Source organism: Myotis daubentonii, chromosome 1 (assembly GCF_963259705.1).
Source record: "Myotis daubentonii chromosome 1, mMyoDau2.1, whole genome shotgun sequence".
Lineage (NCBI taxonomy): Eukaryota > Metazoa > Chordata > Mammalia > Chiroptera > Vespertilionidae > Myotis > Myotis daubentonii.
In genome coordinates, this window is record NC_081840.1 from 133,317,080 (window position 1) to 133,333,864 (window position 16,785).

A 16,785-nucleotide genomic window follows, 5' to 3' on the forward strand; every position below is an offset into this window, starting at 1 on the left:
CTTGCTCCTCTGTTAAACTGACCACTCTGGACTCTTAACTCCACTTCATCTCTCTGTGATAGGAATGAATGTGATATACTACTTATATTAGTCTGACTAGCCATGGAGTAGAACTAAAATAAGAATATACAAACAAAGTAAACTTATAAAATTTTTATAAAGCTACCCATGTTAATCGTAGTAAATGTTAAACCCAGCTTATTACTATAACCTGAGTTCATATGTTAAAAGTTTTTAGTATACATTATAGTCTCCATTCCTGTGTGAACCTAGGAAGAGCCCTGGCCTCAAGGCCCACCTGGATGATGCCAACCACTCAATCAACAGGAATTCAGCTGTTAGAAAGCCCAGATGACCAACTCAAGAAGGGTGACCATAAAGATCCATATTAAGGCCTATGGGAAGACATCCTGCACAGCCTGTGCATCCAGCACATCTTACACGAAATCTTACGCTAACCTGAAAAGTAACCTTCTCTATTAAATAACATATACTGAACAATACTTTTCCCTGTGTCAGAAAAGAGGATATAAGTCTTCAAAGAAGGCCAGGTTAGCCATGCCTGCCATAAATCACCAAGAACCTTCTTTGTGTGTGTGTGTATTGAAGAAACCAGCTGTTTCTGGATCCTGCATGGGCCTGGGGCAGCTTGAATACAAGACTTTGGCTGATATTAAAGATCTATATCAGGACCAGCAAGAACACTGCCTGCATGTCCACAGCCCCCTCCCCCTGATATCTTTGTTCTGCTTTCCCTTTCCTTCCTGATAAAAAAAAAAAACCCTGCCTGCACTGAGATGTTAAGATGGCTTTGGGATGAGAGTCCCCCATCTTCTCAGGTGACCAGCACTTGAATAAGCCCTTTTCCTTCTCAGCAGCACTGTGTCATGAATTTGGCTTTCTTTGCAGCAGGCAGCTGGAACTGCATTAGGTTTCACCACCACAGGCCAAGCCCCTTCCCTTGACAGTTTAGATGAATCCAAGTCCTCCATATTTGGAATTAACAAGAAACCAGGCATTTTCTGGGAGCTTTTGTGCCGGCCATATTTCTATCAATGTTACCAGCATTCTTTTAGGATTATCTCACCCTATTGTTCCAAGTTTTCATATCCAATTAGTGATTGAGGAGACTATTCTAACTTCTTTCTTTTCTCATTTCCTCTGTCTCTTCACCATAGCCCCACTCCTTCCCATCTACCACCTATGGAATTGAACTCATAAATCTCTATCCATCATTCTTCAGAGTCACTTTGTGTTTCTGTGTACTATGTGCCATTTATGTGTACTTAGTCCACTTTGAAAGTTTGCATTTTAACTTCTCTTACGTCCTGTAAAATTGACCGCTTTGTTCTTTAGTCATTTATTCATAGTAATTTATCTAGAGCCTGTTTTAGAGTCTAAAGGATCCTATGTAGTCACTTCTACTGCAGATACAGAGGTCATAACGTACACAGCTAATTAAAGTTCTCCATTCACATCCACTTATTTCCCAGGTTGCAACTTTATTCCTCCCACAAATACTTTCCTTCTCACTTGAAAATATCTATTTATGAATTTACAACCATGTTAAATCTGTTAAACCTCTCTACCTTGTAAAATAAATAAGATTCTAAAGAGTCTACCAGGTATCTTTTCCACAAATCCTTTGTTGGAGTGTGGTTGAAACAGTTATCACAGCACCAACTGGAAAGAAAAAAAAACCTTAATCTGACACTAAAACTTTTCCATTCTACAAGGTGAAATCTTTTGACCTTGATCTGCCCCTTAAAAGGCAAGTGACTGTCGGTGACTCTATGAACATTGGTAAATATTAATATGAAAAAGTCGGGTTCATGAACCAATTTTCCTGAAAACCTGCCAGACAAAAGTTCTCACTTTTATCCACCTTCATTGTTACCTTCAGAGCAGCTCTCTCCATGGCAACTGGAAACTTCACGGGGCTGGAATAATCCCTTCCAGCTCCCAGCACACAGTCAAGGAATTTTAAAAACAGAGGACTTTGTAACCACAAAATGCTCTCTGAGATTTAAAAGGCCGCAGAGCTCCAGATAAATAGCCATTTGTCTTCCTTCTGAAGGTAAGCACTAGGTTTAGAAAGGTTTGTATCATCCTCTGTCATTTTTTAACTTGCTAACCGAAGAATCTTAACTCTTCCACCTTCTTTTTTTTCAAACTATAAAAGTAATCCCAATATTTTTGTTCCTACCCCACAGTCATTATTAGCTCATCTCTGGGCCAAAATTGGACATGAGATACTGTTAACATTTTGCATTTCTTAAGCAATTGTTTTGAAGAGATTAAATTTTATTCCGGAAATTGATTGGCTCTCAAGTTGTCCTCTTACCCCTTTAATGACCACAGAGTATGTGGATTTATCATGGCTCATGAGGTCTTGAAATTCTTTTTTTTTTCTTTTTTGTAAGATCGTTTGTACTTTAAATAAACTAAAATCTAAAGGCAGACCAGTGTTTTCTGAATGTTACTGTTTTTCTTCCAGCACCCTTCTTTACATAAAACCTTCTAACTCTACATGACATTGGCAATTTTTAAAAATTTAATTTCTCTTTAGTTTTATTTACATGTTTCAGTGATCGGGACCACAAAGCCCTGGGAGTTCTCCGTACCAAGAAGATAAAATGAGGGTGTTTCCTGTCCGCGGTCCTATGACTTATACCAGGGTGAACAGAGAAACGTATTCTTCTTAGTTTTTGACTCTAGGTTTAGTTCAGAGAGGCAATACAGCCACATTCTTGGTTTTCCTACGGTTTGAAAGTCTACAGCCAGGATAGTTTCCTGCTGTTTGGGGTTAGCAATGACCTACAGACCAGACCCCCTGTTGTTCAGAAACAGCTTGTCATTGCAAAGCAGCTTAGCCACCCAATTAATGAACCCTTTCAGATACGTTGCAGGCATAATAATTAAAGCCTTATTTTCTCCCTTCGCCACAGAAATTCCTCCGGTACAAGTGCACCCCGTGGACACCAACCCGTCTACTCCATCAGAGACACACTGCAGGCGAAGGAGGAGTGGAAATGTGCTTCTGGACAAGGCTCTCGGGACCCTGCCTGCCATTGCTCCTTCTCCTCGGCCTTGGGCCCTCTGCTGCGACACAGAAACCCTCCGCCCGGGACAGCGGCGGCGCTTGGAGTCCTGGCCAGCTGACAGCAGTCCTCCACGTCCTCTCTGCTGGCGACCACCCGCCCCTGAACCACTCCAGAAGCCTCATTAAAACGTTATTGGAGAAAACTGGCTGCCCACGCAGGACAAATGGACTTCGAGGAGGCTGCAACCTGGTTAGTGCCATAGAATGGGGTCAGGTGCCAGGGCATTTCCAAAAGAGAGAGATGGATTCCCCAGCCATTAACTTCCGGTAAATCTCAATCAACGTGGCCCTTCCAGGAACCAAGAGCAGAGCGCACTGCGGCCTAACAGCTCCCCTAGTTGGGAGACAAAAAGTCAGTCGGTGCCCTGCACATAGCAGCTAAAGACAGGGAACATGTTCTTTTTTATTAAAATGGCAGTGTTTATGAAAGTGTTGCTACACCCCGTCTGCCGGCTGGGAGGTATTCCCTTGGGAGTGAGAAGCTAGTTCTGTCTTCTTTCTGGTTTACTAATCTCTTTTGGGAGTTTGCTGGGAACTTGTATGTGATGGGTTGGATAAACGCTATTTGTTTTCTGAGGCTTGAAAATAGCGATCGGATATTTGTCTAATGTTGAAATTTCAAGTACTTTTTTTCCCAGATATCAATTGGCATTTTCTAATATTTTTTTTGCGTGGTGGGTAGTGATAATCATCTTTTTGGAACTAGGGGATCAGAGCGAGGGGATGGGAGTGCCATGGGCAGAGCTACAATGAGGCCCAGCCTTTTCCCTGTCTACGAGGTGACTCAGACCCTGGCTGCACGTCGGTGTCACCCGGGCAGATTTCACAAAACGTCCATGTTGGGGGTTCCTCTTCTGGAGATTGAGGTTGAATTTGCCTAGGATGGAATTTTTTAAAAATGTCTGCAGGCCGCTGTAATGGACAATCAGCATTAATGTGGCCTCAGCATGTCCCCATTAGAGTGGGCGGGTGGCATGCTGGGGGGATTGGTAGCAGCAGCACAAGCGGTAAGAACCCATGTCCTAAATTGACTCCAAACAAACTCACGAGTCACCATTCCTTTCTTGCCTGATGAGATGTTTCAGAAAGAACCACAAACAAATACATAAACGAAGATGCCAAACAATCAATAAGACAAGCAAACAACTGCCCCCCAAAATAAATTTTGGCTGACTTTCTCAATCCCCCTTGGTTCTCGGGGCAACATTTCTGGCCAGTGTTTTGTTTTTCCTGACAGAAGGGTCTTGCTCATAGAGAGAATTTTTCTCTGCTCTGTGCAAACAATAAATAATTCAATAATTAGTACTATCCCCAGGGGTTCCCAGAGAAAACATGTGTTCTAATCGGCAACTCATCTGTGATGACATTAATTTATATATATAGCAACATAAGACTTCCCACTGGAAATAAGTAGGAGTCATATCTTATTAATGTCCTCTGAGAATTTGCTTCAGGGAAATGTTCTCTAATGACATGATGTGCCTTATTAAGGCTGCTCGAATATTCGTTTAGCCAGGGGGAATGTAAACACGCAGAGCTGTTCTCCACTCCTTTGGGGAGGAGGAGTTGTTTGGTACTTTTTGGTTCCTGTGACAGTATTGAGAGTTTGGCTAAATTAGCTTCCATTTGAATTAGTTCCATTCCTAGGAAGTCAAACACCGTCTGTAATATTTTGCCTTCTTATTATTTCTCTTTGGAAGAGACTGGGGTTAAAAAAAAAAAAAAAAAGACAAATTTCAGATTAACCTGCTCAAAGGCTCCAGTTCGTCCGAACCACCCATAATGGAGGAGCCATGACATCTCCCATGTCATTCTCAACCAGTGAGGAGAGACAGACTTCACTAACACCCGCATCCTGGGGCAAATCACAGGACTTCAGTCATCATTGAATCTTTTTTTGTTTTTTTAGGAACTTTGTCCACAGAAGCAGCATTCATATTAGAAATTTTGTAGTAAAAAAGAGGGCAAAAGGGTGAGTTCATATCCCCAAATATCTGGAAAAAGAGTAAAGTGGAGAGGAAAAAAGTGTTGTCAATTTTATTTCAGGCCTGGGTATAAACTGAATACTTAAAAAAAATAAAATAAATTGAAGCATTTGTGGGCACTGTGCATTTAAGAATGAGTTTATCCAAGCTGCAGCCTTTGAAATGGATAGCTTGCCTGGTCGTGGCTTTTCCTTTTTTTTTAATGAGAAGGGTTAGAATGGAGTTTTGATTAATTTAATGAGGGATTAAGTAACTCCAAAAGAATAAATTCCACTCATTAATAATGAAAACCTCCATCCTACGTGGGTTGCAGGTGTGGTGAAGGAAAAGGAACCTGGTGGTGTGCGGAGTCAGCCAGCAGTGCTCCGGCACCTTCCAGCTGTTAGGACATGCAGAACCTCAACATCCTCATCCATAAGACAGAGGACGGAAGTCGCGATTCCTTCCTCAGGGTGCTTTCTGTGAGGACCACATGGCCGCGTGTGAATGAGCTTGGACCCGGGAGCTTAGGCTCTCCCTGTCCCCTTACATGTCCTATTCCTCCAGGAAATGTCCACTCCTCCTTTCCCAGGGACACTGGAGCAGTGTTTGGGAAGTACCTGCAGTGGTGCTGAGAAATGAGACATTCCTCACTGGCCCCCTCCCGTGGTCCCCAGCCCCCTCAGCTGTCTCAGGGACTTGGGGTTTCTAACGAAAATCTTCAGGCGATTCTTAGACCATTTCAGGGGAAGAGAATGGCTGCTTTAAGGATCCGCATCTAATTCACACCCCTCCCTCCACTTGTCTAACTGTCATGGGAAAAGTGCAAAAGAAACGCATCCAGCTTTATCTTGTTTGTCTAACAAATTTATCTTAACTCTTCTCCTGTTAAGACTTTTCTTTTTTGGAAGTCAGAAATGCCACTAAGTCTTAGAACAGACCCACACAAAGCTAGTGCCTGCCATCAGCTAACATCCTTCCTGATCTTTGTGTGGGAGAAATAAAGAGAAGTACAATTTCCCTCTTCTATTTTACAGTCAATTGTTAGCATTCTCCTACCCCCTTAAAAAATAACACCTTATAAAAAGCTGAGAATTTAGATTTAGTCATATGGGTTTAGTCATAATCCCAAATCAAATTCTAAACATCTTTTGGTCTAAAGCCCTTCAAGTTGGTCCTGCAGGTTTGACAACTGCTTGGCTCGTGCAGAAGAAGAAAGATTTTGTGTAGCTTTTTGTCACTGAGGCTCTCGCTTGGCAGACATAAACCATGAATGATGCTGCATTAGGGGAGGCAATCTGGCCGGACTATGGAGGCCATGGAAAACCTCTAACCATTTTGACCAATATTTCCCCAAAGTTTATGGAAATTTTAAAACAATTTCCCGGAATCTGTGTTTCTCCCCTCTTAAACCTTATGCCTCCACCTGATAAGATTAAAAGAAAAAACAATGAATTACTTCTGAAGGGGCCCATTCTTCTTTAACAAAAAATTACTTCCCTGGAATCAGAGCTTTAGACCGGTCTTGATGCCTCTGGGGTGCCAATGAGTATACAGCTTTACTAAATATCCTCTCCCAAACTCTACTGAACCACTGCAACACTTGCATAGCTAAACCCAGTGCGATGCACTGCAAATTCTGGTCCCCCCACAACTCCCCTCCCCACAGTGCTTCTGCCATGTCCGTGCTCAGGAGGAAATCCACATTTTCTTACATGAGCTCCTCTGATGCTCCCTGCAGACTCCTTTCCTCAAGCCACTACCTTCTCCATGAAGGGAACTTGTTTAAGGTTCAAATATCATAAAAGAGCACAAAGTGTTCAGCCCATAATAATTTGACAGCTTCCTTTCACCAGGCCTCAAAAAATTAAAGCAAGGGGTAGGCAACATCTATTTATTCAAGGTGACCAAAATCTCTAGTCAGACAGAACGAGCTGCTTCCATAACTATTTAAAACTTTTCAAAGTCATAAACCAGTGTACTTTCCAAGTTGCATGCTTTTTATAAGCCATTTCTGGAGTGAACATCTGCAGGTTTGCAGACCTTACCCTATCCTCTGCTGCCCCATGCCACACTCCTCCTATTCCAGCCCTAGAAAGAGATAAGGCAAGAGCATTGAGGAGGAGCCACAAATGGACAGGAGTCTCAGGCACTTCAGATGAGGTGAAGGGGGGACACGTACACTGCTGTGTACTGTCAACCAAGCCCTGGCCACATGTGCATGATCTGATGGCTTCATGGAGGTCATATTCTTCGTTTCCTTGATGCTCTTCTTCCTACCTACCTGGTCCCATTAAAAACCTGAATAGCACTTAAAAATCTACAAACAGGACCTCATTCAACCCTCTGATTTTAAAATATTCTCATTGATAGATATTAGAGCACTACAATCCCCTAGCCTCTTCATTGACCAAATTTCTTCTTACCAAATAGGAGGGAGAGAAAATTATTGGGTGAGGGGCAGCATAGCAATTATGTAGGTAGGTCCACAGTATATACTCTCCATGGCACAAAACAATGGAATCCTATATAATAAAGAGCTAATATGCAAATGGTTGTCATGCCCTCATGCCGTCATGCCATAACGGCTCAGACACTCAACACTGGGGAGAGAAGAATGAGGACCAGCCAGGCACAAATGAGCTCATAAGAGAGGAATGGGGACCAGCCAGTAACAAATGAGCTCATGAGAGAGGAATGGGGACCAGCCAGGCTGTGGCCCGGGAAAGGGACAAGCTGCCTGCCCCGTGGTCCCAGGCACCAACAGCTGGGGCTGTGGCCCGGGAGAGGGACAAGCTGCCCGCCCTGCGGTCCTGGGTGCCTGCGGCCAACCAGAGGGAGGGAAACCCGGGTCCTGGGTGCCTGCAACTGGCCAGAGGAGGGAATCCTGGGTCCCGGGTGTGGGGCAAGGCAGAGGTGGTTAGGGGCAATCAGGCCAGCAGGAGAGCAGTTAGGGGCAATCAGGCCAGTAGAGAGTGGTTAAGAGCCAGTGATCCCAGATTGCGAGAGGCAGTTGGACATCTCCCGAGGGGTCCTGGATTGGAGCGGGTGCAGTCCGGGTTGAAGGACAACTCCCCCCCCCCCCCCCGCTCTCCCTGCATGAATTTCATGCACCAGGCCTCTAGTAAGAGGATAAAATATATCATTGGCAGAGCAGGAATTAAGACTGGGCAAGTGCTATTAGCTGTGTGGCTTTAGATATGTTACGTAGCCTCTCTTATACTGAGTTTTTATATATATTGTGGGTTTCCCTCAGAGGGAAAACATATTTAAATCTGAATCTGTGTAGTATCCTTGCATACTACATATAAATGTACCCATTAATTCATCATGCATTAAATAATTGGGGAATTGGAGTTCTAAATGCATTATACTATGCAGAAGTATTTGGTGGATTTTTACATAGGCTGTCTAGATTTTGTTTTGTTTTGTTTTTCATTTAAAACAATGCATAAGGTCCCCACTATCCAAAAAAATCATTATTTGACACCTTTTTCAAAACCAATTAGATTTATACACCAAGGAATGCCAAAATACATAAGTGCTTAGCACTGTCTTGGACACAAGGCTTTCAATAACTGGTAGCTAATACAACAATATAATAGGTCCTCAGACTACATCAAAGATCCGTTCCTATGCGCGGCATCATGCGATTTTCACTGTAAGTCAGAACCTACCTACATAAACACCTACGTCACTCACATGGAGCACACACACAGCAATAATGAAGTGAAATAGTAAAAAAAAAATTAAAAGAAAGATATCAATTCCTGACCTTTACTTGTAAATAAATAACAAAAAACATAAAGCACATATGTACGTATGTCAAAATGACGGAACTCTATTTTTATTTTTTTTATAAATAAACTAGAGGCCCGTTGCACAAAGATTCATGCAATAGGCCTTCCTTCCCCTGGCTGCCCAGGCCTTTGCTCTGGCCACTGCCTTCCGTCTTCACTGTGGCCGGAGCCTTCAGTCTTCGCTCCAGCCTGAGCGCCGCTCCTGTTAGCTCCCTCCGTCCCCTGCCTCCCCCCTCATAGCAGGTGTCCTGCCCTCTGGCCACTCTGTGCCTGCATGCGTGCTGCCCAGAGGCCCAGAGAGGCTGGGGAGCGGGGCCGCTGTCATCTTTGTCGGGTTAATTTGCATACTCACTTCTGATTGGCTGGTGGGTGTTGCAGAGGTACGGTCAATTTGCATCTTTCTCTTTTATTAGTGTAGATGGGAGATGGTGACATAACACAAAACGACATATGTCAAGTCCAACGTAACCCGAGGACTGTCTGTAGTTTGGTTTCAGGAGGTTATTTGGTACAAAGCATGGCTTTATTATACCTATTTCAGCTGATTCACCTCCTTAGGTCTTGGTGTGATCCCTGTCAACAACAACCAACTCATAGACTTTTCTTGTGGGCTACTTAGGGAGCAGGAAAGCTACTGTGGTTTCAGTGGTGAGGCTTGATATTCATCTTAAGAGTTGGTCTTATTGGGAAACTTGTCCCTATGTTTGCTGAGTTCTCGTCCCTTGCAGTTGAGTTGGGGAGAGATTGGAGTCTGTGGCTTGTGAAGATGTGACTAATGCTTTTCTTTAGAGATGGATGGTGTGTTTCTTTGTGACCCAGACACTTTGGTCAGTGGTACAGACTTCCAGTTATAAGTCCTGGGGATGTAATGGGGTGATCATTTTGCAATATATATATAAATATTGAAACATTATGTTATACACTTGAAACTAATATGCTGTTATATGTCAATTATACCTCAATTTTATAAAAGATATAATAAACTGTCCCACAGTGGGGCAAACCCTCGGGGGCTCAGGCCTTGTATCCCTCGATACCTTCAGGCTGAGGCTGGTGCCCTGCAATGGGCTGCTCCTGGGGTCCCCGGAGAACTCTCAGGCGCTCCCTACTGGTCTCTTAGGAAAGGCAGCTCCTGCCTAGTTGGGAAAGCTTCCCCTCAACAACCTCTGTGTCTATCTTTATCCTCAATGTTCCACCACATCTCCCCAAACACCTTCTTTTGCCAGATTAGATGAGCCAGGTGTATGGGCTGTGAAATTAATCAAGCATCATGGAAAAATCTTTTAGCAATTCTTTACATAGGGTAAAAGACAGATGGCATTCATGCATTCCATTTTTACACCTCGTCAGTGCCAGGCATTGTGCTAGATGCTGAGGCTGAACTGTGCACAAAGCAGACAAAATCCAGACTTAATGGGCCAGTAGTCATCAAGAGGAAAGAGGGGAAAAACAAATAGACAATGTAATTTCCGAATCCTAGTGCTGTGAAGAAAATAAAAAAGTGGTGTGTGCCATATCTGCCACGAGCTGGCTCTTGGGCACTTGTTATGTGGCTCGCCTGAATTGCGATCTGCTGGTCAGTTTAGAATACATGCCAGATTTCCAAGACTTACCAAGACAAAAAGAATGCCAAATAGCCCTGGCTGGTTTGGCTCAGTGGATAGAGCGTTGGCCTGTGGACTCAGGGGTCCCGGGTTGGATTCTGGTCAAGGGCACATGCCTTGGTTGTGGGCTCGATCCCCAGTAGGGGGCATGCAGGAGGCAGCCAATCAATGATTCTCTCTCACCACTGATGTTTCTATCTCTTTCTTCCTCTCCCTTCCTTTCTGAAATCAATATATACACATTATATATATATATGCCAAATAGTTCATTTATCATTTTTAAAATTTTAAATTGTATGTTGAAATTATTGTATCTTGCACATAGAAACTTCAATAAAATATATTATTAGAATTAATTTCACCATTCCTTTTTACTTTTTAAAATGTGGCTACTGGAAAATTTAAATGATATGTGTGGCTCACATTTGCGGCTTGCATTCTATTTCTACTGAACAGCGCTGTGTGGGAGAACATGGGATGGAGGAGGGGGCTTTCAACTTTAGACAGTGTGTGCTAGAGACATCTAGGAGGGAGTGGCACTTTAAGCTGAGATGAGTGAGGTGAGGAGAATAAGAAGACCTGAAAGATGGTGGGAAAGAGCTGGGTGACGGACAGAAAAGTCACAGGGGCAGAAGTTTGTTGAGCGAGGTGGAGAGAAGCTAATGTAATGTAGGGGAGGCAGGAGCCAGACCAAGGAGACAATGAGAAGGAGCTTTGATTTCATTCTAAATGCAATGGGCCATTGCTTTCAGCGCCAACGAGTCAGCTGGTTTTATTCAAGGTAACAAATGGACAACTTGTGGCACTGTAGTAGGAGATAGAGGGACCACTTTTAGGGAATAAGGACTTTCTGGGAGGACATCATTGTTACATAAAAATCCAACCATGGCTTATTTGAATCTGGCCATTGGGCCTACCCACTTTCCCCTCCTATTGATGGAGTTATAAGCAGTGGAAACTGTGGTAATTAATGTTTAAGGACTATTGGCTGAGTTTTGTTTCTGTTTTTGTCTTTGTTTTGTGCTTTTTTCCCCCCAGTGCTTTGAACCAGATGCCCTGCTGCTAATTGCTGGAGGAAATTTCGAAGATCAGCTCAGAGAGGAAGTGGTTCAGAGAGTTTCCCTTCTCCTTCTCTATTACATTATTCACCAGGAGGAGATCTGTTCTTCAAAGCTCAATATGAGCAATAAGGAGTATAAGTTTTACCTGCACAGCCTCCTCAGCCTGAGGCAGGATGAAGACTCCTATTTCCTGTCTCAGAACGAGACAGAAGATATCTTGGCTCTCACCAGGCAGCACTTTGACACTTCTGGAAGCCAGGTAAAGAAGGCACAATTGCTCACTGACTCTGCTACTAAGATACAGTCCCAGAGCCTGATTTTTTTCACCAATTAGTTATTCCTAAAACATTCAAGGATTTCTAAGAGAAATAAGTATTTGTGTTTTTTAGATATGGTTGTTAAGTGACATAATTTAAAAATCTAGGTCTAAAATGGGAAATGTAGTGACTAATTATTTTAAGAAGAGTTTGAGCCAGAAGTTGGGTAGGTGGGTGGGTGGGCAGGCTCAGTGACAGGGCAGCTCGCTTCCCCTGAGCCCCCACACTAAGCATGGCAGTAAGTGTAGCCACTTTCAATCATCTCCAGGGATTGACCCATAGTGGTCAGGGCACTGTGCTTATTTACCTTGCCTTCCGGCCAGGGAAGGAGAAAGCAGACCAGTTTGAGAGACATGAATTTAGTAGTTATTTCACCAAAGAAGACGCTTGTAAAAAGCATGATCCATGACAGTCAGCACAGACAGTATGTCTTTTATGGCTGTTGATTCATGCTGCATATGTTCAGGGGTCCCTTCAACAATTTTCTTCTCCCACAGTTCCTACTGTTAGGAAATGGACCCTGGTCTCTTGTTGCATTCATTACTATCCCTGCAGAAGCTGGCCTTCCAATTACCATTTCGCTTTCCTCTTTGCAGTATGAAGTTTCAGCAGATAAAGTTCTCTGATCATAAGAAAGTTTTTCAAACGCATATTTTCTGAAAGAACTAGCTGAGAAGCTACCGCCACATTTTGAAGAGTGTGAGGGAACGTGTTTTTTTCTCTTGAAATATTCATTGACATGTGTCTTAGTCCATGTGAGCTGCTATAACAAAAATGTCATAAACTGGGTGGCTTATATACAATGGAAACTATGAGAAATCACAGTGTTGGATGGTGGGAAGTCCAAGATCAAGGAGCTGGGCAGACTCAGTGTCTGGTGAGGACCTCCCCCTGGTTCAGAGATGCCATCTTCACATTATATCCTCATATAATGGAAGGGGCAGGGAGCTCTCTGGAGTACTTTTTATAAGGGCACTAATCCCATTCAGGAGGACTCTACCCTCATGACCTAATCACCTCGTAGAGGCCCCCTCCTCCTAGTACCATCACATTGGGGATTAGGATTTCAACATATGAATTTTGGGGGAACACAAACATTCAGACTATGGCAACATGTGTAAGTGAATTTAGTTTTTTACCTCAATTCCATCTTCGGGAGCCCAAAGTTATCAGTGCAATCATATTGCCGCTTAATGGCCAGCAAATATGTCTCCAATTTGCTGTAAATATGTTTAAAAAATAGGGTTTCTTCATACAATTCAGTTTGGGCAGTTGTTTGTTTGTTTGTTTTACTTAAATAAGGAGGTGTTCCTACATATAATTTCTTCACTGCAACATCTCTATAACACAAGGTCAGTTCAGATTAGGCACTAGAATTTTAGTCATCCTACCTGTTATTGCCTTTTGATGCGGATTAAATGGAAACCCAGCATTTAAAAAGTAGGTGATATGTGTATATTTAATACAGATTTCTGTTTGTTTGTTTTTTCCCAACACATACTGCAGATACCTGGGCTCCCAAGTGTTAGTGAGATTAAACATTCCTAGAACTGAATAAAAGAATCCAATATTATGTGTAGACCTGCTTTATCCAGCTATCCAGTCATAAAGAATTGAGCTCTTGTTGAGTCATAACCCCATTGCGAGACCTTAGTACATTACCTCCTGGAGGAAACCACTGTCTCCAGTTCCTGGGAAGGGTACTTTAGCCAATTCACCTGGGCTAGGAAGTCAGTCAATCCAGACTTGAACAGGAGGCCTGTTGACACTTCACTGCAGGAAGCTGCTTTCTCCAACTAGAAGGTGCTGGCAGACCTGGCCCACCACTACTAGCATTTACAGGTCTTGATCTGCACAGAACTCAACCTCTGTAGGTTGAGCCACTGATAGCTGCTCCAGGTGGGTTTTAACCAGCTCACCAACAGAAAGAATTGACACCCTAGTACTCTAGTCCACTCAACCTCCCCAGTAGCCCAGAGAATAATCGTCTCTCCATTTCTTCATTCTCTTTTGTCCAACTACTCTGCTTTATCTTCCTGAATCAATCTTTTAACGCTCCCGCCTCCCTCTGCTCTTTCCATGTTTGCCACTTCCATGGTAGATGAACGGGGACCTAACCGGTTCTCCACGAGCCCTGCCCGTGGGGGACGGGCATCATGGCCACATCCTAAGGACTTGGGGGATGGAAACGGTGGTTGAATTCTTTCTTCTCAATGTCACATTGAGACTGTTAATCTTTACAGTCTCCACGGAAAAAGTATACCTACCTCTATGAGGTTTATACTATCTGTTATTTCAGCTCATTTTTTTTCATCCATGGAACTTCTGGCTACTTCTTCAACTTTATCAAAAGTTGGGTTGCTGATTCAGTCTTTCAGTCTGCTCTCCACCACATATATGAATATGCTCTTGCCAAGCTCAGCAATTACAAACTAAAAAAAAAAATATCCAACTGGCACTTTTCACTCCTTGTCCTGTGTCACAAGAATGCAACATAGACACAACAATCTTCTCTTGATTCTTCTCTTGATGAACCGACTTTCTCCTTATAGCCGAGCTTCATGAGGGAACTATCTTTCTTCTCTCTCATTCTTTTATTTTAAAAATATGTTTTTATTGATTTTTAGAGAGAGAGGGAGAGAAACATTGATGTTAGAGAGAAACATCAGTTGCCTCCTGTATGCACCCCACACCAAACCGGCAACCTAACTATGTACTCTGACTGGGAATCAAACCAACAACCTTTTGGTGCAGGGGATGACACTCAACCAACTAAGCCACACCAGTCAGAGCTTCTGTCTTATTCTTTATTCCCATACACTTTGTTTCTCAACAATCTACATTCTGCTTTTTGCTCTCTCCCTTTTGTCCAGTCCTGCCTCCATGTAACTTACTTTATTTCATTTTTTATTGTTGACAGTATTACAGATGTCCCCCATTTTTGACAGGTGCATGCAAAAAAATAAAATAGAAATGAAATTAGACCATCAACTTACACCATGCACAAGAATAAACTCAAAATGGAGAAAAGACTTAAATGTAAGTCACAAAACCATAAAAATCCTAGAAGAAAACATCGGTAATAAAGTTGCAGACATTTCAGGTAGCAGGATTTTAGCCGATACATCTTCTAGGGCAAGAGAAACAAATGAAAAAAATAAATGGGACTACATTAAACTAAAAAGCTTCTGCACAGAAAAAGGAAAGCATCCATAAAACTTACTTTCATTCATTGATTTCTGTCATCCCATATTTCATGTTTTTCTTTTTTCTATTTCAATCAACCCACATCTCCTACTTTCCTTCTTGCTCATCCAGCTATTCTGTGTCAAGTTCCTCTGGAGGATGCACTTGATCCGCCATCCCTTAAATCTTGGTGTCCTCATGGCTCCCCCTTTCAGTTTTTCCTCTACTCACTCCGCATACTTTTGCTGAGTGGCGTGCTCTCACAGCCTCATACACAACTAAATACTGATTGCTTTCAATTCTGCTGCGGGCCCAGATTTTTCTTTTGTGCCATAGACGCATATATGCACCCATCTGGGAGAAATTTCCTTTTGGATATCTTCCTGGCACTTGAAACTCAGTATTAAAATCTAAGGCTTATTTTCATTCCTGAACCTGTCCTTTCTTTGGTGTTCCTTATGTAGCTCTGGAAACATTCTCTGCTTCGGCCTGTTTAACACTGCACATTCCTGGTTTTCTTTCTCTCTCCCTCTCTCTGGCCCCCATCTTCACCTGTGCAGGTTCTAATTTCTCTGTGCAGCTTTTAAGCATTCGTGCTCCGGAGTCCCGATCTCAGCCTCCTGTCATTCCATATGCTTTCTCTAGGCTAGGGCACCTGTACATAAAGATGACTCACAAGAGTGTATCTCCATTCCAGACCTCTCCTCTGGGTTGCAGACCCATGTATCCTTACACAGCATCTTTTTAAAAAGGATATTGTAAAGGCACTTCACATATCCAAAACCAAGGTCATAAATAGGCCTGTTCCACATGTTAGCAAATGGCATCACCATCCAGTCAGTTGTTTAACTAGAAATCGAGTTTTCTATTTCTTTTTCTTTCATATCTCATCCATCTCCAAGTCCTACTGCTGTTACCTTGTGAAGATCTCCTTAACCTGTTGACTTTGCTCCATTACCATCACTACCATCTTCCACCTGACCATTGCAATAGCCTTCTAACTGTATTAGTAGTGATTACTTTGAGTTTTTTTTCCAATATTTTTATTCTCCACCATGTAGCCAGAGTAGATTTACCAAAAAACAAATCCAGTTATATAACCCCCATTCCCTTCCTTGGTAAAAATCCCCCTTTGGCTTCCTGTTGATTTTAGGATAAGGGGCAAACTCCATTACCTGCCAAGAGACCTTAAGCTTTCACCATGCCCCCCTCACTCTACCTGCCCAGCTACTACCCTCCTTCCAGCCCCTTCATGTTTGCCATCCTCCATCCTGCCACAAAAGCTTTGTTCACACTGTCCCACTTCCTCCCACTCTTTCAGATCTGTCTGCATGTCACAAACTCAAAGAAGCTTTCCGTGACCTGTCTGACTGGGTAGAAGAGTTGTCTGTTTTTACCCTCATTGTACCATGTGCCTCTCCTTCAAAGCTATTGCCACAGTTGTCATCTTATATTTGACTAAAGGCCTGGTGCATGCATTCGTGCATGGGTGGGATCCGGCCAGCAGGGGAGAGGGGACATGGGAGATTAGCTGGCTGACCCTGCCCCCGATCAGGGTGGGGAGGATGATTGGGGGCCAGGCCGGCCAGGGGAAGGGGCAGCAGGAGGTTGGGAGTGGCCAATCGGGGCCCTGATAGGGCCAGTTGGCCACCGCAGTGTGTGTTATAGTGACCAGCTGTTCCAGTTGTTCTGGTCGTTTCATCATTCTGGTCACTTGGCTTTTATATATTTATATAGGTTAAATTATTAT

At 43.1% G+C, this 16,785-nt stretch overlaps 1 protein-coding gene across 4 annotated transcripts in view; it reads left to right on the forward strand.

Annotated features, from left to right (window-relative positions):
- Positions 1 to 2,004: 2,004 nt before the first annotated feature.
- Positions 2,005 to 16,785, forward strand: part of SLC39A12 (solute carrier family 39 member 12) — a 68,399-nt gene continuing 53,618 nt past the window's right edge. For all 4 annotated transcript variants that reach the window (XM_059660493.1, XM_059660503.1, XM_059660510.1 and 1 more), the window contains exons 1-3: positions 2,005 to 2,077; positions 2,949 to 3,293; positions 11,510 to 11,791. In XM_059660493.1, coding sequence (XP_059516476.1) covers positions 3,033 to 3,293; positions 11,510 to 11,791 — 543 coding nt within the window. In that variant the 5' untranslated portion in view covers positions 2,005 to 2,077; positions 2,949 to 3,032. The remainder of the gene's footprint in view (positions 2,078 to 2,948; positions 3,294 to 11,509; positions 11,792 to 16,785) is intronic.